Source organism: Lingula anatina, chromosome 2, assembly GCF_051362555.1.
Source record: "Lingula anatina isolate TDL-2025a chromosome 2, LinAna3.0, whole genome shotgun sequence".
NCBI classification, from domain to species: Eukaryota; Metazoa; Brachiopoda; class Lingulata; order Lingulida; family Lingulidae; genus Lingula; species Lingula anatina.
The window spans coordinates 21,133,250-21,148,586 of record NC_141768.1 but is presented as its reverse complement, the minus strand read 5'-3'; the positions used below and the strand labels follow the sequence as shown (position 1 = coordinate 21,148,586).

The 15,337-nt window shown below is 32.3% G+C and overlaps 2 protein-coding genes across 3 annotated transcripts; one reads left to right on the top strand and one right to left on the bottom strand.

Annotated features, from left to right (window-relative positions):
• Window positions 1-404: 404 nt before the first annotated feature.
• LOC106156061 (GPI ethanolamine phosphate transferase, stabilizing subunit) lies at window positions 405-3,099 on the bottom strand. 2 transcript variants are annotated; one of them, XM_013531156.2, is made up of 5 exons: window positions 2,876-3,099; window positions 2,598-2,689; window positions 1,773-1,889; window positions 1,290-1,410; window positions 405-935 (listed from the first exon to the last, which is right to left on the bottom strand). In XM_013531156.2, the coding sequence occupies exons 1-5, from the start codon at window positions 3,074-3,076 to the stop codon at window positions 819-821; spliced, it is 648 nt and encodes a 215-aa protein (XP_013386610.2). In that variant the 5' UTR covers window positions 3,077-3,099; the 3' UTR covers window positions 405-818. The 2 variants fall into 2 exon arrangements, with proteins under 2 accessions (XP_013386610.2, XP_013386612.2); XM_013531158.2 differs by having other exon boundaries at window positions 1,290-1,398; window positions 2,876-3,097.
• A 141-nt stretch (window positions 3,100-3,240) lies between these two features.
• Window positions 3,241-14,422, top strand: LOC106156019 (MAP3K12-binding inhibitory protein 1). Its single transcript, XM_013531084.2, has 9 exons — window positions 3,241-3,381; window positions 3,719-3,832; window positions 4,018-4,263; window positions 4,557-4,653; window positions 6,847-6,918; window positions 7,110-7,292; window positions 9,480-9,577; window positions 9,860-9,922; window positions 13,646-14,422. The coding sequence occupies exons 1-9, from the start codon at window positions 3,337-3,339 to the stop codon at window positions 13,724-13,726; spliced, it is 999 nt and encodes a 332-aa protein (XP_013386538.2). The 5' UTR covers window positions 3,241-3,336; the 3' UTR covers window positions 13,727-14,422.
• The last annotated feature ends 915 nt before the right edge of the window (window positions 14,423-15,337 follow it).

Genomic DNA, 15,337 nt, shown 5'->3' with positions numbered 1-15,337 from the left:
AATTTGAACACTGTAGACCAGTGCTTCCAGTGCTGTTTTTTATGATTATCACCGACTAAAAGACAACAAGGTGTTTTATGATCCGCAAAGCTGTTTTTTTTTTCATGACAATGACTTCAGTGAGAAAGACAAGGGTTGTGTTACATCATGTTGAATACTTAATTTTTGCTACTATAATTATTTTACTTTAGTATTAATGAAAAGAATGAAATGATAAGCACTCAATTAAGTGATGTACCTTATCTTAAAGAGAAAAAGACTAAAACAACAGTATTCATTCCATTGAAACTATTGATCTATGTAAATCAAACTCCGCTAAATGCAATCAGTTTAACATGTCATCAGTGTCATCAGTGGTACTGCCCACTCTAAGCGCGTCAAGTAAAGTGGAGTCACAGTTGATATCACATTTTCTGTCTTTATTCTTCTGATTATCAATGAAAAGTTGGTGGAACACAACATTTCAAAAACAAGAATGACAAAAGTGATAAAAGTTCATGGGTGAAGGTTATAAAAACTAATAATCCTGAAATCAAAGATCAAATGCATTCAGACCATATGAAAAAAATGTTCAAAATAAAGTATGAAATTCCTGAAAGCAGAGATGACCCTTAAATCTTTCACTCGTGGTTAAAGCATCTCTGACTTATTTTGAACAAAAAGAATATACTGTAATAACAATATAAAACTAGGAAATTACTGTATCAGCCACAATCAGTAGCACATTAAACAAATGTGTCTTGTAGATGGCAAAACGTTTTCAAATAGCTTAAGTGCAATTTTTTTTCAATAAATCCTGCAGAATATTCCACTGTCTTTCAGAAAAGTTTTGATTTGCTGCCTTTCATATTTTGGTATAAGATGAAACAAGTAGCAAAAATCAGTCCACAACTATAGCCTGCAAGGGTCCCTATCACACAGCTAATCGGCCAGACCTATAAAATAAAAAGATAAATTGATTTTCTGTGCAGAAAGTATCAAGAATATCATCACCTTATGTTAAAGAGAAAAAGACGAAAACAACACAGTACTCATTCCATTGAAACTACTGATCTAGGTAAATCAATCAATCTCCGCACGGACTCTTGCTAAATGCAATCAGTTTAACAGCTTAACACCTAGCAATTAGTAGAATACAGAAAAGCTGGTGATTAAACAGTACCTTTCGAAACAAGAGGCTTGTTTACCTGTTAAACTGATTGGATTTTTTTTAGACTCCCTGCCCAGCTGGATCGATCTATATAGACCGATAGTTTCAACTGATATTAGATAAAAAATTCTCAAATTACCTGCCAAGGCCTGTCCCAGTCTAAAGGAATTGGGAAAGCTCCCAGCCATGCACCCAATACACTGCATACACCACTGGCCAATATACTGATTTCTAAAGCACTGGATGGACTGGAAAAAATCCTTTGATAAATATAAAAAAAGATATAACAGGTTTTTAATTTTAGTTTACTCCTTTTACAGATCCAATGATATTCTGCTGCTGTTTACAGTACTTAAATCTGAATGTGTCTAGTTATACTTTTTATACAATAATTCATTGAGTTCTTCAAAGTAAAATAAAAAGTATACATGTAATTTTAGATGCATTGTTCTGCCAAAACAAAATTCATGTCTTATTATTCATTTGGTCAAATTGTTCTAGCAGATCATACTGTTCAACAACTTACCATATGAATTAAAAACATAAATAAGTAATAGACCAACAGTTGTGTTATTTCAGAAATAAGATGTTTTTTTCTTAAACTTGCTAGGAAATAAGTCACCTTGTTTTAAAGAAAAGTCTTGTCCATTCTTCTTTTCTTATCCCCAGCACCATCAGTCCTGGTAAAACAGCTGTGGTTGCCAACAACATTGCTAAATGGAAAGTTTCTGATACAGAACTGAAAAGGGAAATTAAGCAGTCAAGTTATTTGATGTAATTTGTTAGTGTCACAACAGTATTTCACAAATTTCTTCCGGCACATTCTCTCATGACATGAGTAAAAATACTTATTTTTCTTATTTAATGATTTATTACTTAACGATTTTTTGGTGTTTTCACAAGAAACTTCCAACCCATTCAAATGTAATGATTGCTGATGTCATATCAAAATATCAGCAAGTAAATTACACACCTAATTTATATTATGAAAAACAACACCATATACATGTCACTGCAGGGCTTGACATAAACTATTTACAGGTACTTGCTCTGAGGGCAAAAAAAGGTTTGCAAATCTACTTGCAACACTACAAAATCAACATCCGTATGCCTAGTAGATTTGAATACAGCGAAAACACTGAATTTCTGTCGGCGAGTGATCCATCAGAAAGTCACTTGCGTTTTCAGGCAAGTATGACATAAATTCTAGTTGTCCGACATCAGACAAGTATCACCAATAGGTACGCCAAGTCGCCAACCCTGAACTGATTTTAGAAAAACAGAAAAAAAAAACACATCAAAGCAAAGACCTACACATATAAGATTGTGGGCAATAAAATCATTATGTAGGTTACTACTTTTACTATATTTTTATATAATTAAAAATCTTCTCACTATAAACCAATGCATCCACTCCTCAATGACAGCTAGGTTCATTTTGCATTACCTGAATAGTGGAGCCCCATATAGCACAGCAATAGTATGAAAGGCTAGGGAGGACCCGATCCAGCAAATTATTCCTTCCATTACATTACTTATCTGTAAATTTAAGACTTTAATGAGTGGATCATATTTACACTTGATTCGCCTTCTTACAAGCATCTTATAAAGAAAATAGATCGGATATAAAAAACAAATCTCGTCAAAAGACACTACATAAAATGACATATAACATGAATAATTTAGGTGTACAGAATTTCGTATTTGGTTCTTCAGAAAACACACCTTCCGAGGATGGACGTTGAAAAGTGACACCAGCATAAGAACTTGGATTATAACTGACACTATTATGTATATCTCAACGAACGTCAGTATGTTAAAGTTTGTGTATGTAAAATATGCAAACAAAATTATACACAAAACGCTTAGCACGTTAAGAAGTAGTGCAGGCCCTGTTGACGAGCTCTTTAAAGTTGTCCCCGCCATGTTGGTTCGAAATTCAAACTTGATTAATTCCGTGATATTTTCACACGTATTTAATCATTTAGTTTCATTTAGATATTAGTAATCAAATCATATTTATTAAAAAAAATTGATTGAATTATCTGTAAAGGGGCGTTTACCAGCTTCTTATACATGTTTATGATTTGAGCAAATGATTATTAACATTTATATATGAAAGAGCGAAAACGTTGATATTAGGAACCAGTCAGAGATGTGCTGCAGTAGGTGTAAAAGGTCTAAGTATGTTTTCCAAAGTTTTGCACAGTATAAGGCAGTTTATAGAACAGGTATGATGCATTCACTACAAACAAGCATATCTCTCTCTCTCTCGCGCACACACACACACACACACACACACACACACACACACTTTCGTACTGTGTTGAGGTAATAATCCCCCCACACACACATAGTGACATACAGGCACATCTACATACCGGTACAAGGTACTTATCAAATTATATTTTCATGAATTTCGCTATAAAACTTTTTTCTTTTTGACACGTGGATTAAAAAGTTAAAACTGATAAGTCGATAAAGATGATTAAGGGGCATAACATGCAAGAGTACTCCTTACATGATATAAAACATATGTACTCAGTATGTTCATATGAATTGTTTCAGCAACACCAGCCATTATCAGTAATTACTGATGCCACAAGTTGTGATCATTTGGATCAATCTGTAGACAGTGAAGCTTTGGCCAATGGCTTATCAGAGCTTATTAAAAGCCTTCAGGTAATTATGGTTAAAAGTGATACTAAAATGCCATTAATGGACAGTAGTCTACATTCCAAATTGCCAATAGATTATCCTGGTGGATTTATTTATTTATTTATTTATTTATTTATTTATTTATTTATTTATTTATTTATTTATGCTCACATCAGGTGCTTAGGATGCTAATTTTATGCATGTTTCAGGAAGCACTGGAAATTCTACAACAAAAGACTAACAATGGTAATGTTGTAAAACATGATAGCAGTGATGAAAGCCAGCACACTTGTGATGTGCCCAGTGACTGCCAGGCTATTGCAACAACAGTAACAACAACATCAACAAAAGAAAGTGCAATTTCAGATAATCCAGTAGCAAATGATAAGCAGAAAAAAAGAAAAATACCTCCAGAAGATACAAATATTGTTCAGTTGAAGGCTGATAAGACTGAGGTGAGTCCGGATTGTTCATGATATGATTAGAAAAGTAGCAACATATTTTTAATTGTTTTATTACGTAATAACTCTTATTTCCACTTTTGTTTTAATTATAATTGCATCAGTTTAGATCATATTTTAATTGTGAATCTACAATATTACTATTTTGTATAGTATTCTTAGTTGTCAGTTTTCAATTCCCCTTCTTATGCTTTTCAGAGAAATTTCCGGAATGATTCAGTTACAGTTTTTTCAATGACTGCACCAAGTTTTTAATATTATAAAAATGTATTTTTTATTATTCAAAGATTGATAGGAGAATATCAGCTTTTATACAAAGAAAACGTTTAGAGGTTGATGAAAATAACAGGAGAGAGTTTTGCCATGTTTTGAATGCAGAGCAAGGTAAGCCTAGGTACATTTTTGTTATGAAAAAATATGGGCAAAAATAACTTTTTGTCAATTTTATCCTAATTTTACACAGTGCTTTTTACCTCAAAATTTAAATTTACCCATTTCACTATTGTTATAGCTAGAGACTTCTGCTGTCATAAAAATCCAATAGTAAGTTTCAAAATATGCATTTTTATGTACAGACACAGATGTGTCTGTACATATTGCCATCACCTGCGTCTGTCGTCGCCGTCGCCGATGCCGTGCACTTTCCTTGTTAACACGATAAGAGGAAGGCAGTTTTACTTTTTGGCTTTATATTTACAGAGCTGATGAATATCCATGAAATGCAGGTCAAGTTCGAAAATCAGCATGATCGGGCCATTTTTGTAGAAGTTATGCTGTTTTTTCACTTTTCAGCATATATGCAACCTTGTTAACACATTTTAAGGAAAACCGTTAGGCCTATTGTTATGAAACTCACAGGAGTAATCAATCTTACTAAAATGCAGGTCAAGTTCGAAAATCGGCATGATCGGGCCACTATTTTAGTAGTTATGCTGTTTTTTTTCATTTTTTCACTTTTCAGCATATATGCAACACTGTTAACACATTTCAAGGAAAACTGATAGGCCTGTTGTCATGAAACTCACAGGAGTAATCAATCTTACTAAAACGCAGATCAAGTTCGAAAATCGGCATGATCGGACCACTATTTTAGTAGTTATGCTGTTTTTTCACTTTTCAGCATATATGCAACACTGTTAACACATTTCAAGGAAAACCCATAGGCCTGTTGTCATGAAACTCACAGGAGTAATCAATCTTACTAAAACGCAGGTCAAGTTCGAAAATCAGCATAATCGGACCATTATTTTATAAGTTATGCTGTTTTTTCACATTTCCTCAGATTCAATTCTTAGGCATGTTAACAGTCTCATTATTTAATTAATAAGATAAGTAAAAGTGTTTGTTTGACATTTCCTGCATCTTTACAACATTGTTAGTTAATTACTTAAAAATGATGGTAAACTTGTTATCGTGTATTGTGTAATAAGATGTCAAAAATGGAAATAAACTCATATCATTGCAGTTTGTAAGATTCAATCATTCACTATGTTCAGAAACTCAGAATGGAGGAAATTGGACATTTGACACCGTTTTATTGATATTTTTCACATCTCATCAATTTTCTTAGTTGATCATATAAAAATGGCAGTAAACTGTTAATTTTGTTTTATGTTAAAAAAGTGTTAAAAATGGAGAAAAAAAAACATTTCAGAACAGTGCTGTCTTGTTTACATTTTGGCATTTTCAAGTTGTGACTTTGAAGTTCCATGGGCCTGAAGACCTTAGCTAGTCACATTTTCTAAATATCCATAATACTAATATTTTAGTATTAAAAATTGATGTTCATTATGCTGTTAAACGTTATGTAATATTGCATCAAAATTTGGAAAAAAATATTTTAGGCACTGCTCCCATGATGACCATTTAAGAAAAATCATGTCACTTACTGTTCTCAAACTTACAGGAAAGAAACATGGGACTAAAATACAGCTTCAGTAGGCAATGCAGTCTGTTTGGTAATTCTTTCTGCTAGTTAAACAGTTTTTTTTTGTGAAAATTTAATTTTTCACATATTGGCATTTTCAAGGTGTGACTTTGAAGTTCCATGGGCTTGAAGACCCATGCTAGTCACATTTTCTGAAAATCCATGATACGTATATTTTATTATTAAAAATTGACGGTCATTATGCTGTTAACCACTATGTAATATTGCATCAGAATAGAAGAAAACACAATTTTGGGTGCTGCTGCCATGATGACCATTATGGGAAGACCATGTTACTGATGATTGCCAAACGTTCAGAAAAGAAATACTGGACTAAAATGCAGCCTGAGTTGGAAAAGCAGTCTAATTGGCTTCTTTTTCTGGAAGTTATACATTTTCGAAGTGTGAACTTGAACTGCCATGGGCCTGAAGCCTTATGCTTGTTACACATTTTACTTACATTGGTATTACCTGTTGAGCATAATTAAAATTTGATGTTGAATTTGCAGTTTAACATAATGTACTTTTGCATCAGAATTGACAGTAGCCTATTTTGTGCATAGTTATTTCCTGCTTTTTGTCTGTACATTTGACAGCTTTGCTGCCTTGTTCAAAGTTTTGTGATTAATCATTTTGTTGTTTCTTCGTAGAAAACAGCAATAATTGTGCAAGAACTGATGCTGTGTTCATTCCAAGCTCAAGTGGGAAAAGTCATGTTAAAGGTAGGAAGATAATATTGATCATGAATTTCACAGGCTATGTCACAATCATATTTTACGTACCTTTCAATTTTTGATTTCTTATTATTATGTGATGACCTCCATTGTATTTTTGTTATCATAACAAAATAAAACATTTTTATTATTTTTCAGTTTCTCATATAAATGATTCAAAAAATGATTTTACATTCTAGTTTCTAGAGTAGTGAATGCCTATGGTCCTCAGACTATCTTGAAACAAGAAGTCAGAGAAGGAGGTCCCTTTTCCAGCAGCTTGACACCCTCGGGCACAGTGCCTGTGAAGTCTGAGTTCAAGGCTGAAGATGGACTGAATGAAAGACTCATGAATATGGAAGCTCATCTACAGATGTATACAGGTAACTACACGTAAGAAGCTTTTCAGTCAAAATATATGGAGAATTTTCGTGCTATTCTGAGGTTATTGTGATGATTAGATGTTGAGCAGTCTATTTCTGTATTTTTTATGTGAAAAACGTTTATCAAGGAATGCACTGGTGGACCCAGGATTTTGCTAAGGGATGAGATCAGGGATTTTAATAATAATAATAATAATAATAATATTTATTTCTTATATAGCGCATTCCATTTTTTACATTTCAATGCACTTTACAAATAATTAAAAAGTCTAAAAATAACAATACTAAAATACTTTAACATTTACTGATAAAATTAATTAATTAAAGAAAGCAGAGAAAATTTATTGATATAACTTTAAAATACTACTAAAATTAACCCAAGCTCACTCTTAATAAATGATAAACAACTAAAAGGTTTAAAGGAACACTAACCATAAAATTCTTTAAAAAGATGAGTTTTAAGACAGGCTTTAAAAGTATTATAGTCACTTTCAGCTCTGATACTAAAAGGCAATTTGTTCCACAATTTTGGAGCATAAACAGTAAAAGCCCGGTCTCCATAGAATTTATTGCATTTTCTGTCTATTTCACAGTGATTGAGTATAAAATTGTTTTCAAAAGAGTTTCTTGTTAACCTGCGTGGTTCAGATGACTGAATAAGATGTGCAATATAACCAGGTGTGTTTTCTTTAAAAGCTCTAAAAATTATGCACAACACTTTGAATAAAATTCTTTGTTTGATTGGCAGCCAATGCAATTCCTTTAACACTGGAGTGATATGATCCAAGCTCTGGTTCCTTATCTTTTTAACTAATCTGGCCGCAGAATTTTGAATCAATTGGATTTTTTTCAATTTGCTGTCACTCACCCCAAAAAGAATACTGTTGCAATAATCTAATTTTGATGTAATAAAAGCACGAACTAATTTTGTAGTTGTTTCTATATTTAGTAAATTCCGAATCTTCCCTATTCTCCACAGTGGAAAAGATGCCGACTTACAAACATTGTCTATATGCTTGTCAAAGATCCCAGCTGAATCAAAAAACACACCTAAATTTCTAGCACTGACAGATGCTTTCACAGACACATTGCCAATGCGAACATTAGTGTTAGTAGCACAGTCCTTTCTATCTTTAAATTTAGATGAAAACCAGATTATTTCTGTTTTAGTGTCATTTAGAGCCAGCTTATTTGAAAGCATCCACACCCGGATCTCATCAATACATTTCTCTATGTCTGACACTACAGAATAATCACACCGACTATCACAAGTTACATAAATCTGAGTATCATCAGCAAAAATTGTGGTCTGAAGATTGTGCTTAGAATTGATCTCCTCAAGAGGCACCATATAGAGTGAAAAAAGTAGTGGGCCTAACACCGATCCCTGCGGAACACCATATTTCAGGGTTTCAGGGGCAGAAAGAAGGGAATTAATTTCCACTTTTTGTGTTCTTCCCTTTAAGTAAGAGCTCAACCAATCAATCGCCATTCCTGTAATGCCAAACCTGCACTGCAAACGTTGTAGTAAAATATCATGGTCAATCATGTCGAAAGCAGCAGAAAGATCCAAGAGGACCAAGATGACATCACAGTGATTGTTTAGTAGACAAGGACAATTTAAATGTAACATGTCGGGCACAGGGATACAAAAATTACTTAGTTTTGTCTCATATTCCTTGTTATTTCACTTTTGGGAGGGCAGAGAAAGTTTCTCTAAAGCTAGGAATTGGGGGTTCAAAGAATCGCGTTTCCAATTGTGTGTGAATTTGTGCTGAAATCAGATCTCTACTGAAAAGTAATTGCAGTAGTTGTGATGGATATTTTAATATAAAAAAGTGTACACCAGCTGCATTTCTTCCCGACTGGATGATGATCAGATGGCAATATCATAAGTGGCTGTGTTCAGACTGTTTTCAAAATAAAACTTTCTGGTCATATTTGCTTTCCTAGACTTAAATGCCTTTTCTTAAATATTTCTAACAAAAAAAATTAAGGTTAGTATTTTGTATGATGATGTTTTTAGTAAACTGTCCGGTGTGAAAAGGAAAATGGTGTAAAATCTGGATGTAAAGTAACAGTTTTTGTTTGTAAAATCTTTTTGACAAAATAATTTCTTCAAAAGGCAACTGCAAAATAGTCCACGTTGTTTCAATGTTTGATATTTACATCTCCACCATATTTCAGAGGGAAAAAGACAAACAGATGTTTTCCAAAGGCTAAAAAAATTAGAAGAAAGGATTCTATATCTAGAAAGTATCTCGCCAGAATATTTCCAAAAAAATGTGAGTTTAATTCTTTTGCATTGAATATAAATTTGGATTATGAATTTGGTCATTTAAATGATATAAGTGGAGTAAATTAAACTTTTCTGTTTAGAAGTAAACTTGATGTAATAGAAAAGTATCTCAAACAACATTTTAAAGACTTTTCTATTGAAGCAGTTAAACATTTGATCTTCCTGTATTGCAAAGGTCATGTGTGTCTTGTAATTTGCTGTTGTAAAAATGAGTTAGTCTAATGGGTAGATAGATTAACACCCTATGGAAAATAAATTACCTTCACAGATCCAGCAGCCAAAAAGAAGAAAAGAAAATGAACCAAGAACGAAAATGTATGGTGAATGGCAGGTGAGCTTATATATATATTTCTTTTTTATAAAACAATTTTCCAGTTTCTCTAATTCTAGCTTGCTGTGATAGCTTTAAATTAATTTCTTTCATAAGTGCATTAGGATTTGTGCAAGGCAATGGCCAATTTGTTTTCAGTCATGCATCTAGAAGGAGAGGTTATAGGCACAATTATTCGGTTGAAGTACACTCCACAAACACAGAAAAACATTTTCATGGAAAAAGCTATCCTTAAAACTCCAGTTTAGAGTGTTAAATGGCTTTTAAGGCTTTGCAATAACTAACAGTTGTAATGAGGTCAATGATGGAAAGGTTGACTTCTGGCACAAGAATTTCGGAAGCTTGCAATAAATCTGGTAAATAGTGCAAATTATCCTTCATGGCCCTATCGTTTTCACAGGAAGGGTCACACAAATTCTGCACATTTTTCTTATTGGTACTCTCTCACTTCAAGTGTTCATTTTTTAATTATAATATGATAGATAATAGTACTACACTTTAGGATACTGTGATGATAGCAACTTAGTGTTATTCTTAGAAATACCAACTTCATTAAAAATGATATGAGGATAGATATTTTGTTTATTTTTCTTTCTGAAATTTAAGGAGTTTGTATAGTTGTGAAAGATAAAAATATAATATAAGTTATATTTTTTTCCATTGATTGTCACAGAGAGGTTATCTATATATTTAAGTAAAAGTATTTAACTTGAAGCAAAAAAAAAAAAAAGGCCAATGGATCTTTATTTTATTCAAAGGCCAAGTAAATGCTAATGTGTCAATCATTTTACAATGGACTTATTTTAAAGATAGTTGCCATAATTTGATTTTTTTCCATATGCTCTTTGGCATAAAATTAACATCAGAAGCATCATGTAGAATTATAAGCTTTAAAATTTTGAATATAGGGTATGTCAGTTATGGCATTAAAACTGAGTTCAAAAATATATTTGAATGGAATGAACTGAATGTTGAACATAGCCTTCAGGTCATAATTATGACAAAGTTATTAGTAAAGATCAAATGGGTTTTTTAAAAAGTTGGCCTTGGCCCTCTAAACTGTCAACAGCTCAGAGCACTGTCCATGTTTGGTCTGTTTGTGAAAAATGCTATGCTCAGTGTGTGGTAGGAGGCGTCTGAGAGGATTAATCTCCACCCCATGGTGACTGGATGTGGCTAGATTGTGAACATGTGTACACCAGAGACCAAAGCCTCTAGTGGGGGTATGAAACTGTCAGTCATGGGGGTAAAAAATGCATGAACATAATTAACACCATGTCTTTCTGCTTGGAGCAATTTTAACTTGTCTTTAGTACTTAAAAGACTATATTTGTGGCAAACGGTCTAGAATTAGCAATTGATTGGTTTCACACAACTTATTGGTTTCACATTTGTCTTTTGCCATATGTTGGGGGCTTTGTATTCTTTTTATCTGGATTTTTCATTCGTGTTATGGAAATGCTATACAAATAATTGGAAAGGTTGGTAGCACTTGGAAATTTAGTTAATAAACTGATTCTTAATTACTTGATCTTTCTGCAAAACTATACAAATAGGAATGCCTTTGATGACCAACAAGATCAGCTAAAGAAAGACCCCAACTAAAACAGGGAGGGCACAGCTGAAAATTCGGCAATCCTATTTGGGAATTTTTCTGTTGGCCACATTTATACACAAAACCTTTGATAAAAAAAGTTACTTCTTAGTTGAACTGTGTGGCATTTAGTCAACTACAATGGAAGGGAAACTTTTTGCAAATGATTTATCATGATTATAGGATTTTATACTAGCCTGGTTTCATGGAATTGCATCTTATTGTGTTCAGCAGCATCATGTTACATGTCATAGTACATTTTTCCCAGAGCATAAGATGGAAAAAATTTTTTTTCTAATTTGAATGTGGAAAAAGAAAAGCTCTAGAATGTGCTAGTCACTCGTAAAAACATGCTGTATTCCAATATGTATATATATTTAGAGAGAGGAAGAAATAGAATAAACCATGGGGAATAGCACAAGATGAGTTTTTACAGAAAAATATAAATGGACTATCAGTAGAAAAACTCGTTTGATGATTAAATCAAGCCAAGTTTGTTTTTCTGTCTTAAAAGTAATGTCATAAGATTTAAAAATGATGTTCAACTTTTCTGTGGATTTTAGTTTATTCTCAACCACAAAATATTTGTTCCTAATAAAGGTGTAATTAAAGCAATTATATCTTTGGTGCTTGTGGTTGTTCAAGTGAGAGTGTGTAAGCATACGGATATTTCTCAATCTTTTTAATGGACAAAACTTATCAAACTTTCAAACATACATAATTTTATTATCACAAAAATTACATTTCTGTATAGAAATCCTGGTTCTCCTGCATAGAATAGAACTAAAGAGTAGCCTGCTTTTTTATTTTTTATTTTTATTTTTTATTTTTATTTTTTGCTACCACTCAGTACAAGTGTTCTAATTTTAAGGAATTATTACTGAAAATACAGTATCTGTAAATTTCCTAATTTTCCACCTTATAAAAGATTGAGTAATTATCCTATATATATATTTTTTAAGTCAAAGCACATACTATGTAAGTGACCTGTGTTTTTATTCCGTTTGGTGCTAGGCAAGTAGACCAATGGTGCCTTTTTCTCTAAAGAGACCATAATAATTCTGAAGTTTCAAATAAGGAATTTTTTTAATATTGATGTTTAATATGTAATGCTATTTGTTTAATGAATTAATTGCAATATGTGTGGTGGATAGCACAAGTGGAGTAAATATTGTATGCAATGGAAGATGATGTTAATAACTAAGATGGACTTGCCAATACATGCAAAAGAATCTTGGGGTTGGATCTGTCCTCCCTTAGAAGCATTTATGTGGAAATAGTGACTTCCAAAACTGAAAATGAACTGCTCATGAACTTCTTAAATTTCTTAAAGCAAATTTTAACTTTTGGAGGAAGGGAAAGATTTTTAACAAGTTTTAATCCAACAGTAACATCTCTATTTAATAGTAAAACATATTATTTTTACGAACTACTCTTAACTTTTCTTTTTATTTTTGCAAGCCTTATTTCAATTTACTTCATTTTTTTTTAAACTTGAGATTGTTAAACAATTTTAAAATATGCGTACAATGGTTAAATAAACTTTGTTATTTTTATTATAATACAGAAAAATAGAAATTGATTATTGAGTAACAGTCAAAAAAATTTTAAGAAACAACTGTCACAAAATCTTTAAAATGATGTACAATTTTACAACAAGTTAAGATCATTGTTAGCTGCAAAATATGTGCCTAATTAAGGTTAAATTTATTCAGGTTTTCTCATATATCATATAGATTGGAGATATAAGATAAAGCATAAATCCAAGTCACTATGGTGGGGTAATGTAAATATATATTTCGAAAATGTAAATATATAGGATATATAGGTTTTTTTTATTTTGCCTACTCCAAATAAGGGGTTCATGTGAAATGTAATGTCAGGGGATGTCTCTTTTCTCTCTCTCTCTTTCACACACACATACACATACACACACACACACACACACACACACACAACTAGTTGACAATAAGAAAAAAGTTATGTAAAAAGAAAATTAAGAACATTTTCTAATTTTATTTATTTGTAATTTATTATGCCTATCAGTTACTAACGTTTATCAATTTTTTCACTATTACATGAATTTTTCTTTTTATTATCCACATTAATTAATTTTTATGTATTTTCAGAACCTGAGTATACCAGACATTGACAGGAGGATTAAAGAACTTTCAGAAAAATTGCAATCAAAAGTGAACAGTCAGGTGTAACTATAAAAAAAAAGGTGGAAAAAGACCAGAGAAGATGAAATAGCCAAAATTGAGAATACAAGAAAATCACAGTTACACCAGTCAAAGAAAATTTATACTGTTATAGTTTTTGCCTCTATAACCCAATTCGGTGAATGAATATGTAACCAGACCAACAAAGAACAATGTAATGATATCAAGATTGTATGTGTTACACGAGTTGATAATTTTTAGGTAAATAAAAGGATCATGTCAACAAGTAAGTTTAAGAATGCCTCCGACGTAAATGACGAATGTTTTATTTTATTTTGTTTTATTTATGTACCAGAAAAAAATTTACCAGAGGAAACTCAGTTAAGCTGTAAGGGAAATCTTTCTTGAATGCTACATGTTCATGAAGGAAAGTTGAACGCATCTATTCCAAAAAGCAAAGTGAGGTTATTTCCAAGAACATTTGTGTAACTAATTTCGTATTCACCGTTCTGATTAGGTCCACAATCATTGCCGTTTTTTATGTGACATTCTTCCACATATAATTTCAGTGATTGTGATATATCGATAAGCTTTGAACTTAAATACTGAAACACAGTTATAGGAGGAAATTCATTACTTTTTATGTCGTTTTTTTTAAATACTAAGTACTGTATGCCCGTAATGGAGTGCGGAACGAAATAAACGTGGTGGGAAACTGGAAAAATGCCCAGGGCCCCTTAAAAACTTTGTTGTGTGATGAAACAAAGTACCGAATGTCTATGAACATCCTTTCTTTAACCGGTTTTACGGTGTCAGATCGTCGTTGTCATCAGAGCGTCTTGACAAAATTGGATTGTAGCATTATCATTGTGGGTAATTGTTAACACTCCAATCTTATCATTAGTTATGGTGATCATCAATCTCGTAAAAACAAAATTGATTTAGAGTTATATGACTAGGTTGAACTTTTGATAACAAGATCTTTTCGCCTCGGTTGTTCCTGTACAGTCGCACCTCGACTGCAAATGTTTTCCTTCAACCGTGAACTTAGTTTTTGTGCGCGTGCATTATTTTCGAATCTTGAGAAACAAAAAGCGCAATATGTCTTGGATCTGGAATATATTTTTTTCTTTGAAAGTCACATTTGGTTTATAAGAATAAGAAAACGACGGTCTGAACCCGGAACCTTTGGGTTGCGCCCCGCTTGTCACTTTCACCGCATACTTTACATTTCTTAAATCGCTTTTGATATCTTCAGTGCATTTCTTGTGCTGACCAGTATTGGAATTATCGATAATAATTAATGCCAAACTGTTTCGTCTATAAAAAAACATTGTTATCAATCTTTCTATTTGTATAACTGCTTTTAACTTTTGCAAAAGATTTATCTTTCACGGTTGACCTTGAAAGAATGCAATAAATGTAATAACATGCCATAGGAGGAATCCTTCCAGATGAATAGAATTATCCAAAGCTTTATATCCCAACCGTGGAGTGGATACTGCTCTTTATGTTTAATATTTGAACTAATATCAATTCTCTTCAATTTGCAGAACAGTTTGCACAATTATTTTTTTTTTTTCAGTTGCACGAGAACTGAAGTTTTATGTATTGTAAAAATCTCAACGCTACGCAATGTACACAGAATAACTAATTTCT

Bases quoted from the DNA above. Each gene is read 5' to 3' on its own strand.
- LOC106156061 (XM_013531156.2), bottom strand. From the start codon at position 3,076: ATGGCGGGGACAACTTTAAAGAGCTCGTCAACAGGGCCTGCACTACTT. The intron at 1,890-2,597 runs GTAATGCAAAAT...TTCCCTTTTCAG, and splicing joins TATGGGGCTCCACTATTCAG to TTCTGTATCAGAAACTTTCC. The intron at 1,411-1,772 runs GTGACTTATTTC...TATTTATCAAAG, and splicing joins AGACTTTTCTTTAAAACAAG to GATTTTTTCCAGTCCATCCA.
- LOC106156019 (XM_013531084.2), top strand. From the start codon at position 3,337: ATGTTTTCCAAAGTTTTGCACAGTATAAGGCAGTTTATAGAACAG. The intron at 7,293-9,479 runs GTAACTACACGT...ACCATATTTCAG, and splicing joins TCATCTACAGATGTATACAG to AGGGAAAAAGACAAACAGAT. The intron at 9,578-9,859 runs GTGAGTTTAATT...TTACCTTCACAG, and splicing joins CAGAATATTTCCAAAAAAAT to ATCCAGCAGCCAAAAAGAAG.